This window comes from Polypterus senegalus, chromosome 1, assembly GCF_016835505.1.
Source record: "Polypterus senegalus isolate Bchr_013 chromosome 1, ASM1683550v1, whole genome shotgun sequence".
In the NCBI taxonomy this organism is placed as follows: domain Eukaryota; kingdom Metazoa; phylum Chordata; class Cladistia; order Polypteriformes; family Polypteridae; genus Polypterus; species Polypterus senegalus.
Genome location: NC_053154.1, coordinates 26,977,212 through 27,001,033, shown reverse-complemented (window position 1 = coordinate 27,001,033; position 23,822 = coordinate 26,977,212). Strand labels below are relative to the sequence as shown.

General features: G+C 40.9%; 1 protein-coding gene across 3 annotated transcripts in view; it reads left to right on the top strand.

Annotated features, from left to right (window-relative positions):
- Positions 1-23,822, top strand: part of LOC120523575 (rho guanine nucleotide exchange factor 40-like) — a 237,034-nt gene that overhangs the window by 89,992 nt on the left and 123,220 nt on the right. For all 3 annotated transcript variants that reach the window (XM_039745001.1, XM_039744994.1, XM_039744987.1), the window contains exon 4: positions 226-536. In XM_039745001.1, coding sequence (XP_039600935.1) covers positions 226-536 — 311 coding nt within the window. The remainder of the gene's footprint in view (positions 1-225; positions 537-23,822) is intronic.

Here is a 23,822-nt window from a genome sequence, read left to right as displayed (position 1 = left end):
CATATCTGCAAAGAAGCCAGCCAAAAATCTTTATAAGTATAGAGCTGTAGGAAAACTTTATATATTTTTGCTTTTTAACAACTGGCGCACAGGCAGGGGACTGAAATAGTAGGCATTTAGTTGTAAAGTCCACTAGGCCATACCACCATGCAGGTACTGTATATGTGGTACAGACTCTACACATAAAACTTTTCATCCCTCCTAATAATCCTTTCTCATTTACAGGAGGAAAAAAAAGGGTAAATCTGGCAGAGGAAAGTCAAAGGCTACTGAACAAGCAGGAAGAGGAAATAAGGCTCTCCAGAATGCAAAAGACCGCCCAGCGACTCCCAGCAAAGAGAAGCAGTCTGTGCAAACGCAGGACCCTGACATCAAAGCTGGAGAAAACAACACAGCTTCAGATTTACCAGCCTTTGCCACCGACGAGCCTAGCATTTCAGAGGATCGTCAGCCTGGGGACAACGGGGAACATTTGCCACCTCTGCCTGAATGTGACGCTCAGCCACAGGTGGTCAGTTCTGCTGATGACGCTGGAGGTAAGTTTTAAAGTAGAGGGACTTGAATCTCAATGGATCTCTAGAATTTTGAAAATATTGTCATGTGTGTAAAGCTTGTGGATTTCTCCCTACAGAGTATATTTGTCCGCTGTCTGTGTTATTTGGGCACTCACACAAAGATATTAGTTATTAGTATTAGTATTGTTTTGCTGTACTGTTTTAGTGCAAACTATCTACAAAGGACTATTTGTCAAATTGTTTAAAAAGTGTATTGTTGCGTGCCTTTACACAATGGCAGGCTAAAAGGACAGTTGCTTGCATAATGACTCCTTTTGAGAGGAAGTCAGTTTGTCAGTGTTTTCAGCTCCTTCAGCATCACTAATTGCTTTAACAGATGAGATGCATGACTTACGTGAGACAGCATTAGTCATAATGCCAGAGCGATTGAAGCGCCAGCTTGAACTGACAGCATGTGCCCTGTACAGACACAATATGGATTTTCAATCAGGCGGGCTGACTTTTCTGTATATTCATGTTCAATAAAATCTGTATTTCTTAAAATATAAAAATTATTAGCTTTTTACATTGTGTTGTGTGTGTGTCCATTGAAAAACAGGTATGTTATTAGGATGGAATTCATAACATAAATAAATGCAGGTAACCAAGGGCAGCAGAAAGTAATTTATGATTTTTTCATAGCTTAAGCCATATACAGTATTTTAACAGGCCTAACTCGATTTTCCAAGATGTTTCCTAAAAATATTTTGTATTAGACATTTAGAAGTTACAGATTTCTTGAACAAATATTTTATTTTACAAGAAACTGTTTGATAAATGCTGTAAAGGGTCCAGTTCGGTGAACTCAGGATCGCATCTCTGCTTTTTGCAGATGATGTGGTCCTTTTGACTTCACCAGGTGATGACCTCAGGTGTTCACTTGTGGTGGTTTGTGGCCAAATGCGAAGCGGTCGGAATGAGGAGCAACACCACCAGGTCTAATTTTATTTGTTCTCAGAAGGTAAAGGGTGGAGTGTACTTTACAAGTTGGAGAGGAGATGCTGCCTCATGAAGAGGAGTTTAAGTATCTCGAGGTGTTGATCATGAGTAAGGGAAGAACAGAGCAGGAGATCGAAAGGCAGATTGGAGCAGCATTCACAGTTATGTAGCTGTTGTACCAGTCAGTCATGTTGAAGGGAGAGCTAAGCCACATAGCAAAGCTCTCAATTTACCAGTCAATCTACATCCATATTCTCAATTATGGTCAGCAGCTTTGGGCAGCGACCTAAACAAGATTTTGGGTTCAAATAGCAGACATTAACTTCCTTCACAGGGTTTCTGGGCTCAGCCTTAGAGATATGGTAAGGAGCACAGACGTTTTGGAGAGCTGCTGCTCCATCACATCAAAAAGAGCCATTTGAGGTGGTTTGGGCATCTGATTAGGCTACCTCCTGGACACCTCCCTGGACAGGTGTCTAACTGAGAGAAGGCCTCGGGGCAGACCTTTGACATACTGTAGGAATTACATTTCCTAGTTGGACTGAGAATGTCTCGATATTCCCCTGGAGGATTTGAAGGAGTTGTTGGGGGAATGGGACGTCTGGGCAACTTTGCTTACACTGCTGGCCCTGTGACTGCGGACTGGATAAACGGTAGAAATGAGTGGATGGATGGATCAATAGGTGACAAATATTCTGGTCATTTAATCACAGCACTGCTGCTTCACAGTTTCACAGTCCTAAGTTAAAATTCCAGTCACTGTCCATGTGAAGTGTTAGATGTTTTCCCTGACAGTCTGTATTTTTTCTTTGTGACTCACATTTTCTTCACAAAGCACAAAGACATGCATTTTAGGTTAATTGGCAATGCTAAAACTTGCCTGTATGAGTGAGTGTGCTTTTGAGTGGGCCCTTGTGATGGATTGGCACCTAGTCCAAGACGGCCCCTTGCCTTGCACTTGGAGATTCATGCCTACTTTCTGTCTCATCACAAGCAAATGCATGTCATAAAAGATTGTAAATTGTGAATTGGGAGGTGTTTGGGCAGCATGGAGCCTTCTCAAAACTGAAGTACCCAGAGACACCCCCTTCTCCCTGTCACTACATCCATCACCAACAGTCACACCACAGTAAAAGTCACTCAGATCACATTTCTTGGTTGTTCTAATATTGGTCGAACATCAACTAAACCTCTCTACCTTGTCTGCAAATTACACAGATTGAGTTGAGTAGGCTTTTTTGGAGGAGCAGGCTGTTAGAGTCAATAAAGTAGACACTGAATGTTTATATAATTTAATCTGCAAAAGGAAACACAAAAAAGGCAATTAAAGAGTTCATGTTGATGCCTGGAAGCTAGTCGCTTCAATTAAAGCATAAGTGTCCTCTTCTTCCATTGGTATTTGCATAGTAACTGGTTGTCATTATTGATAGGTGTAGCTTCCTTAGCATTATGTTGAATTTTTTCAACACTAAAAATGTTATTACATATAATAGAACATGTAAATACCCAAACATCAACATAAATACAGTCATAAAGGTATGCCAAGTGCCCAATGCTGTACAGATTCAAATTTAGAATACGTAATTTGTGTGACATATTTTGAAACAGTCACTAATGAGTCCGACATCACAATCGGGACAGTAGAAGTGTGTATTTCCCATAATACTTTTTCTGTCGCTTAAGCCTGAGATGGTAGAATATCAGTCCCTGATCCACAGGACCAGCACTCCCCATTGTGTTATTGTAGGCTATCACAGTGCAAAACTTTGTGACTTCCATATTTCCCCATCACAAATATTGACAGTTGCTGCATTGTGAACAGTGCTTAGGAGGCTAAGGTCTTTCTTGTCATTCTACTTGCCTGCAATCATTTTGTCTTTTTGCCATACAGCTACTTGCATCACTCTGCGGAGTTACACGACTGAAGTCACCAGATGGTACAGGCATACAGTGCCGTATGCATCAGCTTCACTGTCTGTTTCGATCGATGGCTGTTTCAGTTTTTTCTAAAATTAACTTCATAGCTTCTTGTTTACACGCCATTGTGTTCTGATTAAAGGCTCTGCCCCACTCATGAATATTTATGAGTTACCTTAGAGTGGCATAATGCAGATGTAAAGCAGAGCATTACATGTCACCCCGAGTCTGACTCAAGAACAACCATAATAACATAAAATTCTGAGCCCGAGTCTGACTCGGGGTTAACACCAAGGATTTTAATGATAACAGGACCTGAAGAGGCAGGATGGGAGGTCAAGCTTGGCTGTTTTCTCTCTACTATTGACTGATAGGAATCTTGCTGGCTGGCGAAGGAAGTGGAGGTCTGTTTAATTGCTGTCTATCTCTCCACCCTTTCCATGTTTTTCCCCTGTTAAATTAGACCATCACAGATACATGCATGTGATAATATAAGAAAAATAAATCTTACTGTCGTATTTTATGTTTATAATTATATTGTCTGCGGTGGGCTGGCTCCCTGCCCGGGGTTTGTTTCCTGCCTTGTGCCCTGTGTTGGCTGGGAATGGCTCCAGCAGACCCCGGTGACCCTGTAGTTAAGATATAGCAGGTTGGATAATGGATGGATGGATGGATTTATATTGTTTAGCTAGGGTTCCCAAGTTCAGACCTGGAGTACCACTGTCGCTGCAGGTTGTCATTCCAACCAGTTTCACAAATAAATAGTTCAGGCTTACTTCTAAATGATTTAATCTTTTAATTAGTCTTTATCTTTTCTAATTTTGCTTTCTGAAATATGTGCCGGTATATTTACATGTAAACAAAATTGAGAAATGTACATTCATTAATTTACATTAATTAATTTTCTTTTACCATATTCTTTTTAATTCACCTTTTCCAGAGAAGTTTACTCCCTTAATTGTATCTAATTGCTGATGATTAGCGATGAACAAATGCAAACACAGGTGCAAATGACTCTGAATATTAAAAAGAAACAGCTACTTCAATATTAAATTCATTTGAGAGTTATTTAATAAGAAAAATGCTTAAATAACCATAACACAAAAAAGAGCAAAACCTTAAAAATCAAGAAAAAGGGCAACATTAATAACAATTAACGTCACACATACACACACATACTTGATACATTCCCCTAAAAATTTAGCAGATCCATTTTATTATTTCTGGACTGACACAAAAAGGCAGAAACTGAGAAATGACAGCTTGTTTAATATAGTCAGGAGTCCAGCTAAAAGGAGTTTGGAAGGAGCTCCTACAATAAATGGTCCAAAAGACTTTTTGTAGTAATAGCACCAAATTCATTTAACACTGAAGTAGCGGCTAACTTTAATATTCAGTGCCATTTGCACCTCTGTCTGTACTGCTCACTTCTAACTGTCTGTATTCAGATACAATTAAGGCAGTAAACTCCACAGAAAAAAGTGAATTAAGAAGAATATGATGAAAAGAAAGTCAAAATTTAAAGACATGGCAAAAAAATGCAAATATCGGAATTTTGTTTACATGTAAATGTACTCGCACATATTTCTGAATGCAAAATAAAAGAAGGAAAGACTAATTAAACACTTAGATCATTTACAAGTAAACATTTATTTTTTTAGACTGCTTGGAATAAAAATCCGCAGCCACAGTGTTACTCCAGGATTGATCTTGGCTATCCCTGTTTCAAGCCATACTTAGGCGGTCCAGAGGTTTGCTATAGCCACAGAATATGGCTGCAAGTTGGATTGTTGCTAAGTATGCCAAGTACAGAAGATATTTCAACAATCATATCTTTCACCATAGCATAAGCATAAGAGCTGCCATCAAGCCCAGAATCAAAACTATTAAGCTCAGATCCCACCCTCCTATCCCAGACTGATGTTATGGAAAAGTTGTGCTGATAAAATTAAATTGAAAAGTCCATACCAGATATGTTTGAGTCTAAATTTATGGTGGTGGAGACTACACCTGGATTGGATTTGACTGGTCAGCCTAACCAGAATCCTATGGTCACGGTGGCAACAAAATAATCATCCTACCAAATTAGCTCCATAAACCATAAATTAACTTAGGCCCCTGAAGTATTTTCAGATAATTGTAAGGGGGACTGAGATTATTCAGATGAGGAAGACAGAATTTTCAAGGTAAGGTAGCTCATGGAGACATGTTTCATGCAAGTAATAATTTCTCTGTACAATATACTCATAAAAACAAAGACCCTATAAACCTCTACACAGTATAATTATGGGGCAAAAAGTTGGCCGGGGAATCATCAAACTAATTGGAACAATGTTGACTTGTCTTTCTGTCAAAAGCTGTTAACATTACCCACAAAGCTTCAACTTTTATGGCAATTCAAGTGAAAAGCTGTGTCCCATACTGTTTCTTCATTTGTCATTTAAACCACCGTGATAAATTTTGGGCTTGGCTCATTCTTCCTGCCCCAGACTCTTGCACGCCTGACCAACACACAACACGTCACCAGTGCTCAAATCAAAAGAGTGATGCAGCATCCTTGTGGTTAACAGTACCGGGCGTTAATCACTCTGCCACACTGCCAAACTGTTACTTGGCTTTTCTCTGCCACACAATAAAATTCAGGCAGATGAACTGCTTCCCCAGCTTCTGAAACGACTTCTCTTCTGTGTCTCAGAAGACTGCTGTTTTTATTCCAACCCTCAGCCTCAGGCACCTCAGCTATTGCTCACTCTGATCCAGCTGTAATTTTCTAGCTTATTTTTATGGTGGTTCTGTCCTTAAAATAAACTGACTTTCACAAAAAGTGTCACTGCATAAGGTTCTGTCTATCTGTAAGAAGGCTTAAGTGCACATCTGCTCTTTTCTTTATGAACATGGGCTTAAGCAATGAAACAACATGTTACTGATGATATCAAAGCCCAATACTTTTTTTGGAGGTAACAGCCATATCACACAATAAATGGATGTCAACTATGTGGGTGACAGTCCATTGCCTCTTATATTCATGCAGCCAGCAGCCATACCACCAGCATTCAGAGCAGGTAATCTGCCAAAGCTAAGCATGTTCGGATATGGCCAGTACTTGGAAGGAAAAGGTTGGGCTGCTGCTGGAGAAAGTGCTGGTCAGGCCAGCAGGGAGCACTTACCCTTTGGTCCATCTGTGGATCCTGATGCCCCAGTGCAATAACAGGGACATTGTGCTATAGAAGTTGCCACCTTCCTTCGGAAGACACAACAAAACTGAGGTCCTGACTCTCTGAGGTCATAAAAGACATATTTTGAAAGCAGTATAGTGTACACAGATGTCCTTGCTTAACACAGCCTTGTCCATTCGGGCCACCTTAACAACCCCGTCCCTAACTGGCTAACTATCTCTGTCACCCCTTCACTACCTAATAGTTTATGAGTGGTGAGTGTACTGGCACAGGAATGGCTGCCATCCTATCATCCAGGTGGATGCTACACATGGCTGGTGGCTGAAATGTACCCTTCTGTGTAAAACACAAAGTCAAAGTCAAGTCAAAGTCAAAGTCAACTTTATTGTCATCTCTGCTATACACTGTACAGGTACATAGAGAGACGAGACAACGTGGCTCCAGGTTTCCAGTATAGACAAACATAGAACAGCATAACAGAGGATATAGAATAAATAGGCATATGAAATAGACAATAAATAAGTGACACATTTTAAACTAGAGAATGTGCAATATGCATTTAAATAAAGTTTAAGAGTTTTTAAATAAAGTTAGAACTAGAAAAAGACGAAGAGGTAGGAAGAGGAAGTGTGATGGCTGGGAGTGAGTTCATGAGTCTTATGGCTTGTGGGAAGAAGCTATCACGCATCCTGGAAGACCGAGACTTGATGCTGCGGAAGCGTCTGCCAGAAGGAAGGAGCGTGAAAAGTCCGTGTGAAGGATGAGAGGGGTCGAGCACGATGCAGGAGGCCCTTTTGATGCAGCGTCTGTGGAAGATGTCCTGCAGTGGCGGAAGAGACGTTCCAATGATGTTTCCAGCTGCTTTGATGATCCTTTCAATCCGCCTGATATCAGCAACAGTACTGTTTCCGAACCAGGTGGAGATGCAGCTGGTTAGGACGCTCTCTATAGTGCCCCTGTAGAACATGGTGAGGGTGGGAGGGGCAGGTTGGCTCGCTTCAGTCGCCTCAGAAAGTGTAGACGCTGCTGGGCCTTTTTGGTGATGGAGGTGGTGTTGGTGGTCCAGGTGAGATCATCTGAGATGTGAACTCCCAGGAACTTGGTGTTTTTTACAGTCTCAACCGTGGAACCGTGAATGCTAAGTGGTGTGTGGGTGGAGCGAGCTTTCCTGAAGTCGATGACCATTTCTTTAGTTTTGTCCACATTCAGCGACAGGTTGTTGTCAGTGCACCAGGCAGCCAGCTGCTTCATCTCATCTCTGTATGCAGATTCATCGTTGTTTTTGATGAGCCCCACCACGGTCGTGTCGGCGCTAATTTGATGATGTGGTTTGAGCTGTGCAGGGCAGTGCAGTCGTGAGTTAGGAGTGTAAACAAAGTGGACTGAGAACGCAGCCCTGAGGAGCTCCGGTACTCAGCCTGATGGTGCTGGAGACAGTGTCACCGATTCGGACGGACTGAGGTCTCTCTGACAGGAAATCAAGTATCCAATTGCAGAGTGAGGTGCTTAGTCCCAACTTGCTCAGTTTCACACACAGTCTATGGGGGATGATGGTGTTGAACGCTGAACTAAAGTCTATAAACAGCAATCTAACATAAGAGTCTTTATTGTCCAGGTGAGAGAGGGAAAGGTGAAGTGCAGTGGATATGGCGTCCTCAGTTGACCTGTTTGTGCGATAGGCGAACTGCATAGGGTCCAGTGAGTGGGGGAGGTTGCTCTTCACTCGTGCCATGACAAGCCTCTCAAGGCACTTCATGATGATGGGGGTCAGTGCGATGGGCCGGTAGTCATTCAGGCAGGAAACTGAAGATTTCTTTGGCACTGGGATGATGGTAGTGGACTTGAAGCACGTCGGGACGATCATCTGGCTCAGTGAAGTGTTAAAGATGTCTGTGAACACCTCGGCGAGCTGATCAGCGCAGTCTCTCAGCACTCGACCTGGAATGTTGTCCGGACCGGCAGCTTTACGTGGGTTGATCTTGGAGAAAGTTCTCCTCACGTCAGCTGCAGGCAGAGAGATGGTCTGGTCGGTGATGAGAAGTGTCGCTTTCGTCGGTGGCATGTTGTTCAGTGCGTCAAACCGTGCGTAGAACTTGTTCAGTTCCTCAGGGAGTGTGGCATCTCCCTCACAGCTGCTTGATGCAGGGAGAAGAAGGGAGACGAGCACATTATAAATGTAACTGATTATGATTGCTATTATTATTATACTCCCATGTGGAGCCAATTTAGAGTCAAAAAATAACGAAACACACAAGTGTTTGTGTCGAAGATGAAGTTCCTGAGGAATAAACCCATGCAGAGAGGCTGAGACCATGCAAACTCCACACATGTTACAATCAGACACTGGCTTTAACTCCAGGGTATTGGAGTCATCTAGATATCACTAACTACAACACCACTGTGCTGCCCTCCCACAATAAAAGATTTCCTAAATAAATATGAGTTTTTACACCACCTCTTTTTTATTGTTACCTTTTCTCCTATTAATCAGGGGTATTCCTCTAGGATTATGAGCAAGTGAAGGGACTACAATATATATTTAGTTCTACTTGTTAGATAGATAGATAGATAGATAGATAGATAGATAGATAGATAGATAGATAGATAGATAGATAGATAGATAGATAGATAGATAGATAGATAATTACTTTATTAATCCCCAATTCACATACTCCAGCAGCAGCATACTGATAAAAACAATATTAATTAAATAGTCATAAAAATGCAGTGCAAGTTAAAAAATGCAAGGTGGAGAGTGCAAGGCAGGTAAAACAGACAATAACTTTGAGTAATGTCAGCATTTACTCCCCCGGGTGGAATTGAAGAGTCGCATAGTGTGGGGGAGGAACGACCTCCTCAGTCTATCAGTGGAGCAGGACAGTGACAGCAGTCTGTCACTGAAGCTGCTCATCTGCCTGGATATGACACTGCTCGGTGAATGCAGTGGATTCTCCATGATTGACAGGAGCCTGCTCAGCGCCTATCGTTCTGCCATGGATGTTAAACTATCCAGCTCCATTCCTACAATAGAGCCTGTCTTCCTCAACAGTTTGTCCAGGTGTGAGGCGTCCCTCTTCTCTATGCTGCCTTCCCAACACACCACCGCGTAGAAGAGGGCACTTACCACAACTGTCTGATAGAACATCTGCAGCATCTTATTGCAGATGTTGAAGGACGCCAGCCTTCTAAGAAAGTATAGTCGGCTCTGTCCTCTCTTGCACAGAGCATTGGTATTAGCAGTCCAATCCAATTTATCATCCAGCTGCACTCCCAGGTATTTATAGGTCTGCACCCTCTGCACACATCTGATAATCACGGGGTCCATGAGAGGCCTGGGCCTCCTAAAATCCACCACCAGCTCCATGTTTTGCTGGTGTTCAGTTGTAGGTGGTTTGAGTCGCACCACTTAACAAAGTCCTTGATTAGTTTCCAATATTCCTCCTCCTGCCCACTCCTGATGCAGCCCACGATAGAAGTGTCATCAGCGAACTTTTGCACGTGGCAGGAATCCGAGTTGTATTGGAAGTCCAATGTATATAGGCTGAACAGGACCGGAGAAAGTACAGTCCCCTACAGTACTCCTGTGTGGTGTGTAAGATAGTCCACGATCCATGCCACCAAGTATGAATCTACTCCCCTCTCTGTCAGCTTGTCCCTAAGGAGCAGAGGTTGGATGGTGTTGAAGGCGCTAGAGAAGTCCAGAAACATAATTCTTCCAGCACCACTTCCTCTGTCCAAGTGGGAGAGGGATCGGTGTAGCATATAGATGATGGCATCTTCCGCTCCCACCTTCTCCTGGTATATGAACTGTAGCGGGTCGAGGGCGTGGCGGACCTGTGGCCTCAGGTGGTGAAGCAGCACCCGCTCCATGGTCTTCATCACATGTGACGTCAGAGCGACAGGCCAGAAGTCATTCAGCTCATCAGGACGTGGTACCTTTGGGACTGGGGTGATACAAGATGTTTTCCAAAGCCTCGGGACTCTCCCCCGTTTCAGGCTCAGGTTGAAGATGCGCTGTTGAGGACTCCCCAGCTCCAGTGCACAGGCCTTCAACAGTTGTGGCGATACTACATCTGGACCTGGTACGAAGACTCCTCAGCTCTCTGCTTACCTGGGCTGCTGTAATTGTGGGTGGGGGAAAATTCTCTCCTATGCTGGTATCAGCAGAAGGATGGGAGGAAGATGCAATACTCTGAGGTGAGAGTGGGTTAGGGTGGTCAAACCTGTTAAAGAAGTTGTTCATCAGGTTTGCTTTCTCCACATCTCTCTCAATGGTGGCACCCCGCTTCGAACTGCAGTTAGTAATGATCTTCATCCCATCCCACTCTTCCTTCATGCTGTTATTCTGCAACTTTTGCTCCAGCTTTCTCCTGTACTGCTCCTTCACCTCCCTGAGCTGGACTCAGAGTTCCTTCTGCACATTCTTAAACTCATGCTGATCACTACCTTTAAATGACTTACTTTGTGTGGAGTTTGCAGGTTCTCTGGTTTTATCACACATTTGTAAAATGTGGTTATTAGGTTCATTAGCACATTTAAACAGTCAAGAAATGTGAAACATAAGTAGATCTCTCATTGGCATTGTTTGGAGAAGGCACAGTGGTGTAAGGGTCAGAAGAGCCCCTTCATAAGCAAAATCCAAAACAAATGATTGTGTAAATTATGTTGAATATGTTATAAACTCAAATAGTATAACTAACTCATTAGATTATGAATGATGTTGCATAAATTCAAACAAACATCGGCATTTGGTTGAATAATTGATTTTTATTCAACCTATCTGAAGGTTGGCTTTTGCAAGCACAGGAATTGAGGATGGGAGGGCAACATCAAATTATACCTCAGGGCCTGTGATCTTGGGATCTGTCCCTGCTGTGGGGTGCAATGAACTGTTGACCCATCCATGGGTGATTCCTGCCTTGTGCGTAATCCAACCACAGCTCTCGGAACACAATAGTGAAGGAGTGTCCTTCTCCAAGTGCTGTCAACACAGCTGAAGAAGACTCATAAAAGGACTTAAGTGTGATTTAATGTTCCCTTGGGCTGTATTTTTTTTACTAAAATGAGTGCAAAATTAAATTAACAAAGCAGAAAAGCATGCTTGGCTAAAAGATCAGTATAAATTCATGAGGGCAATGTTTTCCCAATTTCCTATGACTAAGAAACAGGTAGAGGGGTTAGAGTGGGCTACAAAGACGCAGATGGGAAGGAAGAAGCAATGGCACATACTTAAGACAGACAGGAAATTAGATCACAATCCTCAGTTGCCTTTGCGCAAATACTAAAAAAAGCCTATTACAAAGGACAAACAACTGAAGTGTGTTGAATATACATAGAAATGAATGAACGCTACAGTATATAAACTGCAACCCACATTTATTTTCTGATTTTCTTTGTTTCATTTCAGGGTCCTTGCTGAACACATTTCAGTTAATTCATAAAACGGACTAAGACTGCATAGGCAAACAGATAAAAAAAAAAGAAATGTACAAAAAAGCCATTGCACCAGTAAGCCAGATGGTAGCAAAAACAGTGTTGCAGTACATATCTCAGATGGAACATCCTTACCTGGAAAGGATGGCATGTTTTATCATTCAGTCTGTTTGTTAATTTTTCTCCACTACTGTAGGGAATTTAAATGTAATGTTTAATTTTGTGAATTTATTTGGGTTTAAGCTATTAAACCCCTAAAACCCTGTTAAACCTCACATTTTAGATGCTGCTTTGTTTCTTGCGGAAGCTGTAAAGTTCTTCTGTGTCAACCTATCGTCATCATGGAAACTCTACTAGAAATGCTTGCCGTCACTGCCAGTATGACATAAAAGGTGTTCTGCATTCACTGACCATCCAAGTTTGCAGATAAACCTCAACACTTGGCTAGTGATTGTCTTCAATGTTTGCTTTCCTGAATAATTCTTGCAAGCTAGCTAGCAACCTGTGACATCATTTTTACTGCCTTCACTGGGTTATATAATACAGTGTGGATGCAGTTCCACTGATATGCCTCATTTATTCCATTTGTAGTAATTTAATACCAAAAAAATGCAAAAATAGTTTAAATTATTTTATTATGACATTTATTTGCCTAAAATGTAAAGGGTTGTTAGTGACCCCAAATGTGGTTAAGTGTCTTGTTTGCTTTTTATATATATTTATATATATATATATATATATATATATATATATATATATATATATATATATATATATATACTAGCAGAAGTACCCGGCGTTGCCCGGGAATCTATAACCGGTGAATTTCACAAATGAAAGAAACAGAACATAGAAATAGAACAAACAGTTTTCTGATTGACATTTTATTGTAAGTTCCTCCACTCTGGATTCTGTCTGCTGTGGCATTTCAGACGCCCTTGAAATAGACTTTCTTGTGGCATCTGAAGTGGACCTTCCAATTCTACGTCTTTTTTCGGTGGCATGGATATATTAGCGAAAAGCAGGACAATTATAATGTGTTACATGGTATTACGTACGGAATAAGCACCACAGTGAGATGAATTTACGTTATTTACAATACGTCGGAAAGCGAACAAATAGTACCAGTCAGTCAGAAAGAGCAACACTGAAATCATACTGTGAGTCAGAAAGCGAGCAAATAGCGCCACAAATACGTAAAGCCAGTGAGAAAGAGAAGCACTGAAACCGTACTGTGTTACACGTTGGCGAATGAAATAGAGCACTATAAGTGCTTGTGTGCAACTCGAGTGTGTGAGCTGGTCACACGCACTGACTCATTCACGTTTTATATCCATACGGCAGTTACCCTTCACCCAATTAAAGTAGTCGGCTTTCTCATCCTTGGACACTTCCGCCATCTCTTGGCAATTTAAAGAAACATGGGTAAAGAGCGACACACAGAGACCAAAGCTGCCGCTAGATGGCGCCGCGGTGTACATCTCTTGCAACGTGCGGCCATCTTGTCGATGATAAGTACGGGGACGTGTGCTGAAGGTTGTGTCGGTGAAAAGGTGCCCTACGGTCCACTACGAACATTTTTCTGAACCAAATATACCCAATGACCTTCTCCTGGTCACAAAGGAGCCCCATCCCCAGTTTGGTGCCGATCGGACGCCCGATGCAAATTTGTATGGCGGACAAACAAACGTACATACACACACACATCGACTCTGCTTTATATATTAGGCTGTATGTTCATTTCAGCTGCATTTATATCTTGTTGCTTTTTATTTAGGCATTTTGAAGTTTAGAGAGGTAAGAGGTAAGAAAAGAAATACAAAGTCGCTTATCAGCACAGTAAGTCTTTAAAAGAGTCAGAGAGAGACTCAAAGGCATGCAGTGGGGAGACAAACATTGAATAACACAAATTCATGAATGTTCTGGCCTGGGAATTGTAGTGGGGTGGAGCTCAGATGAGGATGAGGAGGAGAATGAAGGAGAAGTGGCTCAAGTAACTGCAGCAGAAGGAAAGAGTGACACAGCAAAAGCCACATCACCTGAAAAATCTTATAGAAGTAAAAGAGGGCAATAAACACAGAAGGTTCCACATATGTCCAGTATCACTTGACTGTAAAACAGTTGCACACTGGAATATGTGCCAGAAATGTGCTGAACACCCCCTTTGCTCTACAGTGGAAACAATTAATTTTGATGATGTATCAGATATCAACACAAGTATGACAAAAAATATCTAAATGGAGCTCCTAGTGTAAATCCTCTAAGGATTTGTTCCACTCACCTTTTCCCAAGCGGTGTTTTGTCAGTATCCACCTAATTAAACTAGGTCCAATGAGAGAATAATGTACAATGCTGTAAAAAGAGAAAACACACACACACAAGGACAGGTCAGGACAGGAGCATAAAAAGCTAAACACTATTTTAAATCAATTCTTTAAAAACATGCAAAATACAACTGCTTCATAATTATTGAAAAACAGTCAAGTCTCAGTATGGCCATTCCACAAAATACCTGAAAAGCTAAAAATCAAAAACATAACTGCAAGCCATATTTTATATATTAAAAAATTACAACTTGGATGTGAACACATTAATGCACATAACAATATAATATGTATTCTTGATTCAATAGAATAATGAGATATGTCCAGGTATAATAAGCAGTATATAAAACAAAATAATAAGATAAAAGGTGACACACCAAAAAAAAAGAATAAACAATGCTCAGTTGGTTGCAGAACTTGATAAATTGATTGCCAGTCAATCTAATATTGTAATAATACACTATGTCCAAGAATTATTGCAAAAAGGGAAAACAATCATTAGATAATTATGCAATCTTAGACTTGACTAAAGAGAGTATTTAGGTCAGTACCAAAAGAGACAAAATAATCGGGCAAACAAAATGAGAAGCAAAGTCAGAGGCAGAAAAAAGTTTAATAAACAAAAAAGGGACCTGACATTAGGGACTGCTTGTTTAAAAGCTAACTAACACTAGAGCTGTTGTTTCTAATTTTATCTACACGAAAGATGAGACACGTTCAAATCACCACCATACTTATAGCATCACATCCTGTGAAGCAAAGAAAGCAATGATTACATTCATGTGATGGCTCCTATCACATCAGATAAACAAAGAAGGAAATGGGAAATAAGAAAAACTCACAAAATAAAAAAAAAAAAAAATAAAAACAGAATCTTTATCTATATACGTCATAGATAGATAGATAGATAGATAGATAGATAGATAGATAGATAGATAGATAGATAGATAGATAGATAGATAGATAGATAGATAGATGCTTTATTAATCCCAAGGGGAAATTCACATACTCCAGCAGCAGCATACTGATAAAGAACAATATTAAATTAAAGAGTGATAACAATGAAGGTATAACAGACAGACAATAACTTTGAATAATGTTAACGTTTACCCCCCGGGTGGAATTGAAGAGTCGCATAGTGTGGGGGAGGAACGACCTCCTCAGTCTGTCAGTGGAGCAGGACAGTGACAGCAGTCTGTCGCTGAAGCTGCTCCTCTGTCTGGAGATGATACTGTTCAATGGATGCAGTGGATTCTCCATGACTGACAGGAGCCTGCTCAGTGCCCGTCGCTGTGCCCTGGATGTCAAACTGTCCAGCTCCATGCCTACAATACAGCCTGCCTTCCTCACCAGTTTGTCCAGGCATGAGGCATCCTTCTTCTTTATGCTGCCTCCCCAGCACACCACCGTGTAGCAGAGGGCGCTCACCACAACTGTCTGATAGAACATCTGCAGCATCTTATTGCAGAGGTTGAAGGACGCCAGCCTTCTAAGGAGGTCTAGTGGGCTTTGTTCTCTCTTGTACAGAGCATCAGTGTTGGCAGTCCAGTTCAATTTATCATCCAGCTGCACTCCCAGGTATTTATAGGTCTGTACCCTCTGCACACAGTCACCTCTGATGATCACGGGGTCCAGGAGGGTCCTGGGTCTCCTAAAATCCACCACTAGCTCCTTGGTTTTGCTGGTATTCAGTTGTAGGTGGTTAGAGTCGCACCACTTAACAAAGTCCTTGATTAGGTTCCTATACTCCTCCTCCTGCCCACTCCTGTCTTATTTGAACTTTATTTTTTAAAGTTAAAAATTATTTGCAGTGCTTTGGGTGTCATTTTGTCTCTTATTACCTGCACTGCTATTTTGTTCATCCAGTTGTCATGATGTGGGTGCTGGTTGCTAGGGGCGTGGCTACAAAGTTCACTACTTAATGATTGGTTAAAGATCTCAGGTTCCATTCCCATATCTAAGTTTGCAAGTAAATAAACAAGTCTATGTTCCTTGCTGTTTTGTTTTTTTTTTAATTTGTAAAACATTTTTTGAGTATTTTTGGATAAGGATTTTTGACTTTGACATTTGGCTTTTTGTTTTAGGGTTCTTGTTCATTTTGTTTTAACTACATCTTGTTTCCTGGTCTTTCTCTTTAAAACACTTTGTTTTATTTTTGAATTGTCTGTTTTTGACCACAGCTTGTCCCTAACTACAATTTCAGCCCCTTGTCTCATCTCATTGTTGTTGTGGTCTCACAACAATTGCTAGTTTTAATATAATGCCCTTAACATACTGTGACGAATAGACACACTCAATTTATCAAGGAAAACACTTTTTCTTTATTATTTTCTTAATACTGGTAGTGTTGTACATCCAATTAATGCACACAATCACTACAAATGGCAATATTCAAATTAAGCCTCCTCCCTTTTGTTCCAATACTAGGACGCATACACCAGGCAGCATCAGTTAGTGGTGGTAGGCAAACTCAGACTCTAAACTTTAATAAAATATTCCCATTGCCAAATGCCAAAAGTTATACACCAAAATTAAACACAACTGTTTGAATCCCAAAATGAAAGAAACCATAATTAACAGTCTAATTTTAGGTAAAGCACCACAGAGCCTCCCGGGACATCAGTGCCATCCGTTGTTGCAATACAATAATTCCTCGAAGTCTTTTTACATTGATAATGTGTTTGTGTCTTTTGTAATGGAATTCCTTCAACAGAAATTTTTTCCTATTTAATTTGCAAAACAATAATTTGCTTAACTAATTATCCATCAACATTCACAATCGATTAGTAATAAGAAGAATTTTATTATTAATTAATTATTAATTATCGTCTGGTTGCTCACCACTTAATGATGTTAGGCTATGCTGGAAAAAATACTTTTCTATCAATATTTTAGGTAAAAAGTTGAATTTGTTTATTCACTGTATTCATTTTTATTGATTTGTACAAAGCATACTGTAATAAAGATAAAAAGTGTATGCCAAAAGCACCTCTGGAAATTATAATTATCTTAAATATATCAGGATTCTAATTGTGGAAATTGGCATGTAGCTCTGGCCTCACTAGGGCATGTTTTCTGGGAATTTCCTGAACTAAAATTTTTTCATGCAAAAATATTTTTCTCATGTATCAGATAATGCTGGATGTATGGTCATTTCTCTTATGGCAGTGTTTTTAGTTTTTCAGGGATTAGAGTCACTAGCAATAAACTCATTGACAGTTTCTATACTACATTGTTAACACGTCCACTAATCTTTCTCTGCTGGAACAATCATCAGTCACCCTTCATAACTCATTGGTAAGATAATATCTTACTTTACCTAAACTGGAAAAATGCAAAAAGTTCTTTACATTAACTTTGCAGAGCTTCTTTCAAATTTGGCATGAATTAATTAACACCATATTATTCTAATAATAATAATAATACATTTTATTTATATAGCGCCTTTCCCATGCTCAAGGCACTTACAGAATATAAGAAAGAACGGCAGGGTATACAGTATATAGCATAGTACAAAGCAAATTAATAAATAAGAAGATTAAGACAGTAAATTCAGAGAAAGCCTAACAGACAACAGAATTGATGGTCTAGCACACACACACACACAGGTTACATGAGCATCTTGACAGAGAGGTAAACTGAGAGAAGGGAATGAAGTCAAGTAGAGCTAAAAGCCTTCCTGAACAGATGAGTTTTAAGTTGTTTTTAAAAGAATTCATGGAGTCAGCTGACCTGATTAATTTCGGTAGGTCATTCCAGAGTCTGGGCTATACAGCTGAAGGCCCTGTCACCCATGGAGTGTAGATTAGTGTGGGGCACAACAAGATTGCCAGAATCAGAGGACCTTAGTGGACGGGCAGGCACATAGTGATGGAGAAGGTCACTGATGTAGTTTGGCGAGGTTATTTAAGGCTTTGTAGGTTATTAGTAGGATTTTATATTCGATTCTGTAAGACACAGGGAGCCAGTGAAGACGGAGCAGGATGGGTGTGATGTGCTCGCTGCTGCTGGTTCGAGTAAGGACTCTTGCAGCTGAGTTTTGAATAAGCTGGAGCTGTGATATAAGATTAGAAGGGGCACCTGCCAGCAGCGAGTTACAATAATCTATGCGGATGTGATAAAAGCATGGACAAGTTTCTCAGCATTAGAAAAGGAAAGGAAGGAGCGAACACGGATATGTTACGGAGGTGAAAGTAAGAAAGTTTCTTAATGTGATTTATGTGGTGGAGTAAGAAAGGGAGGAATCAAAAATGACACCAAGATTCTTTGCAGTAGAGGCAGGTCTGATGAGATCACCACCAAGATGGACTGGGAAGGAGCTCATTTTATTAAGTTGCATTTTAGTCCCAATTTGCAGGAGTTCAGTTTTGTTGCAGTTTAATTTTAAAGAGTTCTGCTCCATCCAGGTTTTAATTTCACTAAGGCAGGTTGTGAGCTGAGAAAGCTCTGATGAAGTTCCACTTTTAACATTGAAGTAGCGTTGAGTATCATCTGCATAAAATGATAGCCCAGTCCATAGCTACGAATAATATGGCCAAGGGGAGCATATAAATACAGAAGAGAAGAGGGCCAGGACAGAGCCCTGAGGAACTCCTTGTGTGACTGGCGCGAGCTGGATCTGCTGTTGCCAAGACTAACAAACTCTTGCCTATCAGTCAGATAGGACTTGAACCACTGGAGGGCAGTGCCAGAGATACCCAGCATGTTCTCCATTCTGGACAGTAGAATGTCATGTCTGACAGTGTCAAATGCTGCACTGAGGTCTAACAGAATTAATATGCTGGTTTGTCCAGAGTCTGCTGCCATAAGCAAATCATTGGTTACCCGTAGCAGAGCAGTTTCACAGCTGTGCTGCACCCTGAAACCAGACTGAAAGGGTTCCATCAAATTATTAGACGTTAAGTAATTGGTGAGCTGGGAAGCTACAACACGCTCAAGAGCTTTTGACAGGAAAGGTAAGTGGGAAATAGGCGGAAATTGTTAAGATTGTCAGCATCAAGACCAGACTTTTTAACATTGGGGTTACAGAAGCGATTTTAAAAGTGAGCGCACAGAGCCAGTGTCAAGGGATGAGTTTATTATTGTTGTAACAGTCGGGATTATGGCATGAAGGCAGGATTTAAGTAGTGTGCTGGGGATGGGGTCAGTACACAAGTAGTTGGCCTCATCTTACAAAGCAGGTCATTAACAAAGCAGATGTGACTGGTGAGAACTTAGAGAAGGAGCTGGATGGAGTGGGAAAACAGGGAGAGATATAAACAGATGATGTATTTATGTTAGTTGAATTATTTAGATCTTTAATTTTGTTACGGAAAAGTGGAGGAAATCCTCACAGACTTCAGTAGAAGAGGTAGTTGGGCCAGATGCAGGTTCGAGTAGTTTATTAACTACAGAAAACAAAACCCTTGGGTTATCGTGGCCACTTTCTATTATTCTGCCATAGTGGGTGTTCTTAGCAGCAGTTAGTGCTTCTCTGTAAGCTCTTTGGTGGTCAGAGAAAGCCTGGATGTGCACGTGAGGCCAGTCTTACGTGACATTCTCTCAAGGCGTCGCCAGCTGCTTTCATAGATCGCAATTCTGAGTTATACCAAGGAGCTGAACGTTTAAAGGAAACCTCCTTATGTTTTAAAGGAGCTGTTTTATCTAATGCTGAATGAAGGGCTGAGTTATAGTGGTCAACAAGACTATCTAGTGTTGACGGAATAGGTGCAGACAGTAAAAGATCAGAAATGGATCCAGAAAGGATAGAGGGACAGATATTTTTAAGGTTTCTGTAAGAAATTTGTCGTTTACAGGTAAGAGGAGGTAAAGGCAGTGAGACAGTAAAAAATACTGCTTTATGGTCAGAGAGTCCCAAATCAGTGCTGTAAATATTGGCAACAGATAGTCCAGAAGTGCAGATCAGATCCAATATATGACCACCAGAGTGGGTGGGAAAATCAACATGTTGTGTCAAGTCAAAACAGTCCAGTAAGGATAGGAATTCATTTCTCAGTTTAGATGTAGTAATGTCAATATGGATGTTGAAATCACCAAGAAGGATAATTCTCTGAGAGTAAGAGCTTAGGTGGGTTAAAAGTTCAATCAGATCAGATAAGAAGGATGCATTGTATTTTGGGGGACGATAAAGAACAATGAGTGAGACAGGACCTGTTTCCGTTATTAGTTTAAGAGCCAGGCACTCAAAAGACAGTGGACAGTCAATTGGGATTCGTTTGATATTTAAGTCTGCTCTGATAATTACCGCTAGCCCGCCTCCTTGTCTAGAGCTGCGAGGTTCTGTATGGAAAGTGAAACCAGGTGGAGTCGCCTCCGTGAGAGACGTCAATTCGTTTGGTTTTGCCAAGTCTCCGTTAAACACAGTATATCAAGTTTGGTGTCAGTGATGAGTTCTGACAGCACCAATGCTTTGCCATTAAGAGATCTTGAGTTAAACAGAGCAATGTTAGTCAATGAGGCATGTTTTGCACAGAGCTGTGATCAGGGTTTATTTCCACAGAATGTAAATTTGGCACACTGACACTTGTATTTCCAGAGCCATGAGAAGGAATGCTTATTCCTGAGCAAATGCTGCCGGTTGTCTTTTCATTCGCACCCCGGCGGTGGCGGCGACCTGACCCGCGATGTATATATTTCGGGCGCTGTAAAATACCGGCGTCTTTTAGGATGTTCCAATCAGACCATTTGCTCTGGACAAACTGTTTAATAAGAAGGAGTTTGTCATGAGAGTATTTTAGCATGATACTTGGCAATACTTATCTGAAAAGCAGTGGAGAAGCAGCACAGCATAGCGGAACCATTTGGATTAGATGAGATGAACGGCGATAGCAAAGCAGCAGAAAGCATAGCAGGAGGAGGTAGCAGGATTTGCAGGTTCCAATACACAGGCACAAACAGTAACGCTTGGTAATTTCATGCGTGATCGCCCCGGAGCCATAAGCCAGGTTAATATGAGCATCAGATCAGATCCCAGTCGTACAGTACTGTAAAATGAATCGGGAGCAGATCAGCATAGCGAATATAATCACGGAGAAAGATTATCCCGAGGTCATAGATCGCCAGGTACAAAGAAATGTTCGTAGGTCTCGTCCCGCGATCCACAGACTCAGCTGTTCCCAGTCAAAGTAGAGTCCATAAAATCTGTAAATATTAAGCCAAATCCATGCAATTCAGGTCGGCTGTATCCACGAACTATACGTACAGTAAAAGAAATAAAACAAGCGTGAGAAAGTGTAGAATAAAGGCGAATTTTGCGAAAAGTGTTGTTAACAGGGAGGAGCGGCAGCAACTTGCGTGCGCCAGCGTCCCCTCACCTGTGACAATGTCTGCCAAGCCCTGGCAACATTTCTGTTAAACTCATACTGTTTTAATCAATTTGAGGAAATATATATATTTTTAATGACTAGTTAGCTTTCTGTTTTGGGTGCTTTTTATGTGGTTTAAGATGCACAAATCTTAGGTCTTTCTATGACATGGAGGATGGATTGTATTACTGACTAGACTGAATTTTGTTTACTCTTTTGCTTATAGAATTAGGTGTTTGAATATTATAACACTTCTCTTGCAATGCATATCTTAGGAAATTAATACAATTTAAAATAAATAAATAAACTCCCAGACATATTTATTACATGTATTGATCCCCGAGATATACACACACAAAAAATACTTTTTTTTTAGTTAAAATAAAATCCTTCATTCATAGTCAAATAACATGTTAATACTTTCATATAAATAAAACAGAACTTCCATTAACATTTTGTTTAGCTACAGCTCAACATCAAAATTCAGGAAATGATTATGTATAAAATATATGGCATGTATGTATGTATGTATGTATCCAGTGTTTTGGAAGTTCACACCTCACAAGAACGAGCTCAAAGTTCAGTACACACAGATTAAAATGAATAAATTCATGTTCATAGTTCACCATTTCAATGTTTGAACTAGTTTACGTTCAGTTCATTTTGTATTTTTCAAGGAGTGAGAATAAATAGCCAATGAGTTTACTTTTTTCAATTTTGCTTGCCTTATATTAAGCCAGTGGTTCCCAAACACGGTCCTGGGGACCCACTGTGGCTGCAGGTTTTTGTTCCAACCAACTTGCGTTTTTCATTGGACTCTTAGCCTAATTAAGTGAGTCATTATTTACCAGTTTCTGTGTTTTGGAGTAAATGTAGACTCCAAAACACAATCTAAGAAATTACAATCAAGGTAATAACTAAGCAATAGCTAATAAGCAGTTATATGGGGAATATGTAGTTTTTTTAAGTCATTAACAGTATTTTCAACCTAATTTTAATTCTGCTTTTCCAGGTATTCTGATTATTTAATTGATTATTTGCTAATAAGCGGGTCTGACACTGAAGTCGATGCAACATTCATCATCCCAGGTGTCTGCTATGCTGGTTGTTGAATGTCACTATTACGGTTAAATGAAGGGAGCAAGCTACACAGGAAAAGGGGAAAATAATATGAAAACAACAAAAGAGAGTTAAGCATTGTGGCAAGCGGCTGGTGGTGGTACCCAGCCGGGACGACGAGAAGGAGGACGACTGCCCTGGTGGCTTTGGAGAAAACGGCAACAGAGCTTAGGGAGTGCTGGGGGAAGAAGACCAGGGACACCCGGAGTGCTTCTGGTTGCACAGCTGGCACTTCCGCCACACCTGGGAGGGCAGGCGGCAGGTTATCGGGAGGCACCTGGAGCACGCCTGGGTGAGCATAAAAGGAGCCGCCTCCCTCCATTCGATGGCTGGAGTTGGGAGGAAGAAAGATTGAGCTCAGGAGGAGAGGAGTGGAGGCAGACCAGAGAGGAAGGCATTGGTTGAGAGGCCTGGGGCCTCATGTATAAACGGTGCGTACGCACAGAAACGTTGCGTAAGAACTTTTCCACGTTCAAATCGCGATGTATGAAACCTACACTTGGCGTAAATCCACACACTTTTCCACGGTACCTCATGCCTTGTCGTACGCAAGTTCTCCGCTCAGTTTTGCAGACTGGCGGCACCCAGCGTCAAAGCAGTGCTACTGTTCCTGTGTGGTTACACCTTATTTTCCAGACGCGGCTTTATAAATACACCGAAACTAACCGCATATTGTTTATTAGTGTAATGCATCTGATTGTAATTAACTTGTAACAATATAATGGTAGAGGGAACAGCCATAGTATTCCAAATACCATAACTGCTTTAGCGTTGTTACTCTCACTTCTTCTTCTTCTTCTTCTTTCAGCTCCTCTTGTTAGGAGTTGCCACAGCGGATCATCTTTTTCAATATTTCTCTCACTGCACCAATCTGAGTATTTATATCACTGTATCTGAGCGTGAATCACAGCAGCAGCTGATCGGAAAGGGAATTATCGGTATACAGCTTCAAGGACACGCTTTCTCAGCCACTGCAAAATGTTTTAAAGTCTTTTCTGTACGGACCTGCGGTTCAGAAACAGAAACGATATCATTTATAAGGTGAAATTCAGCAAA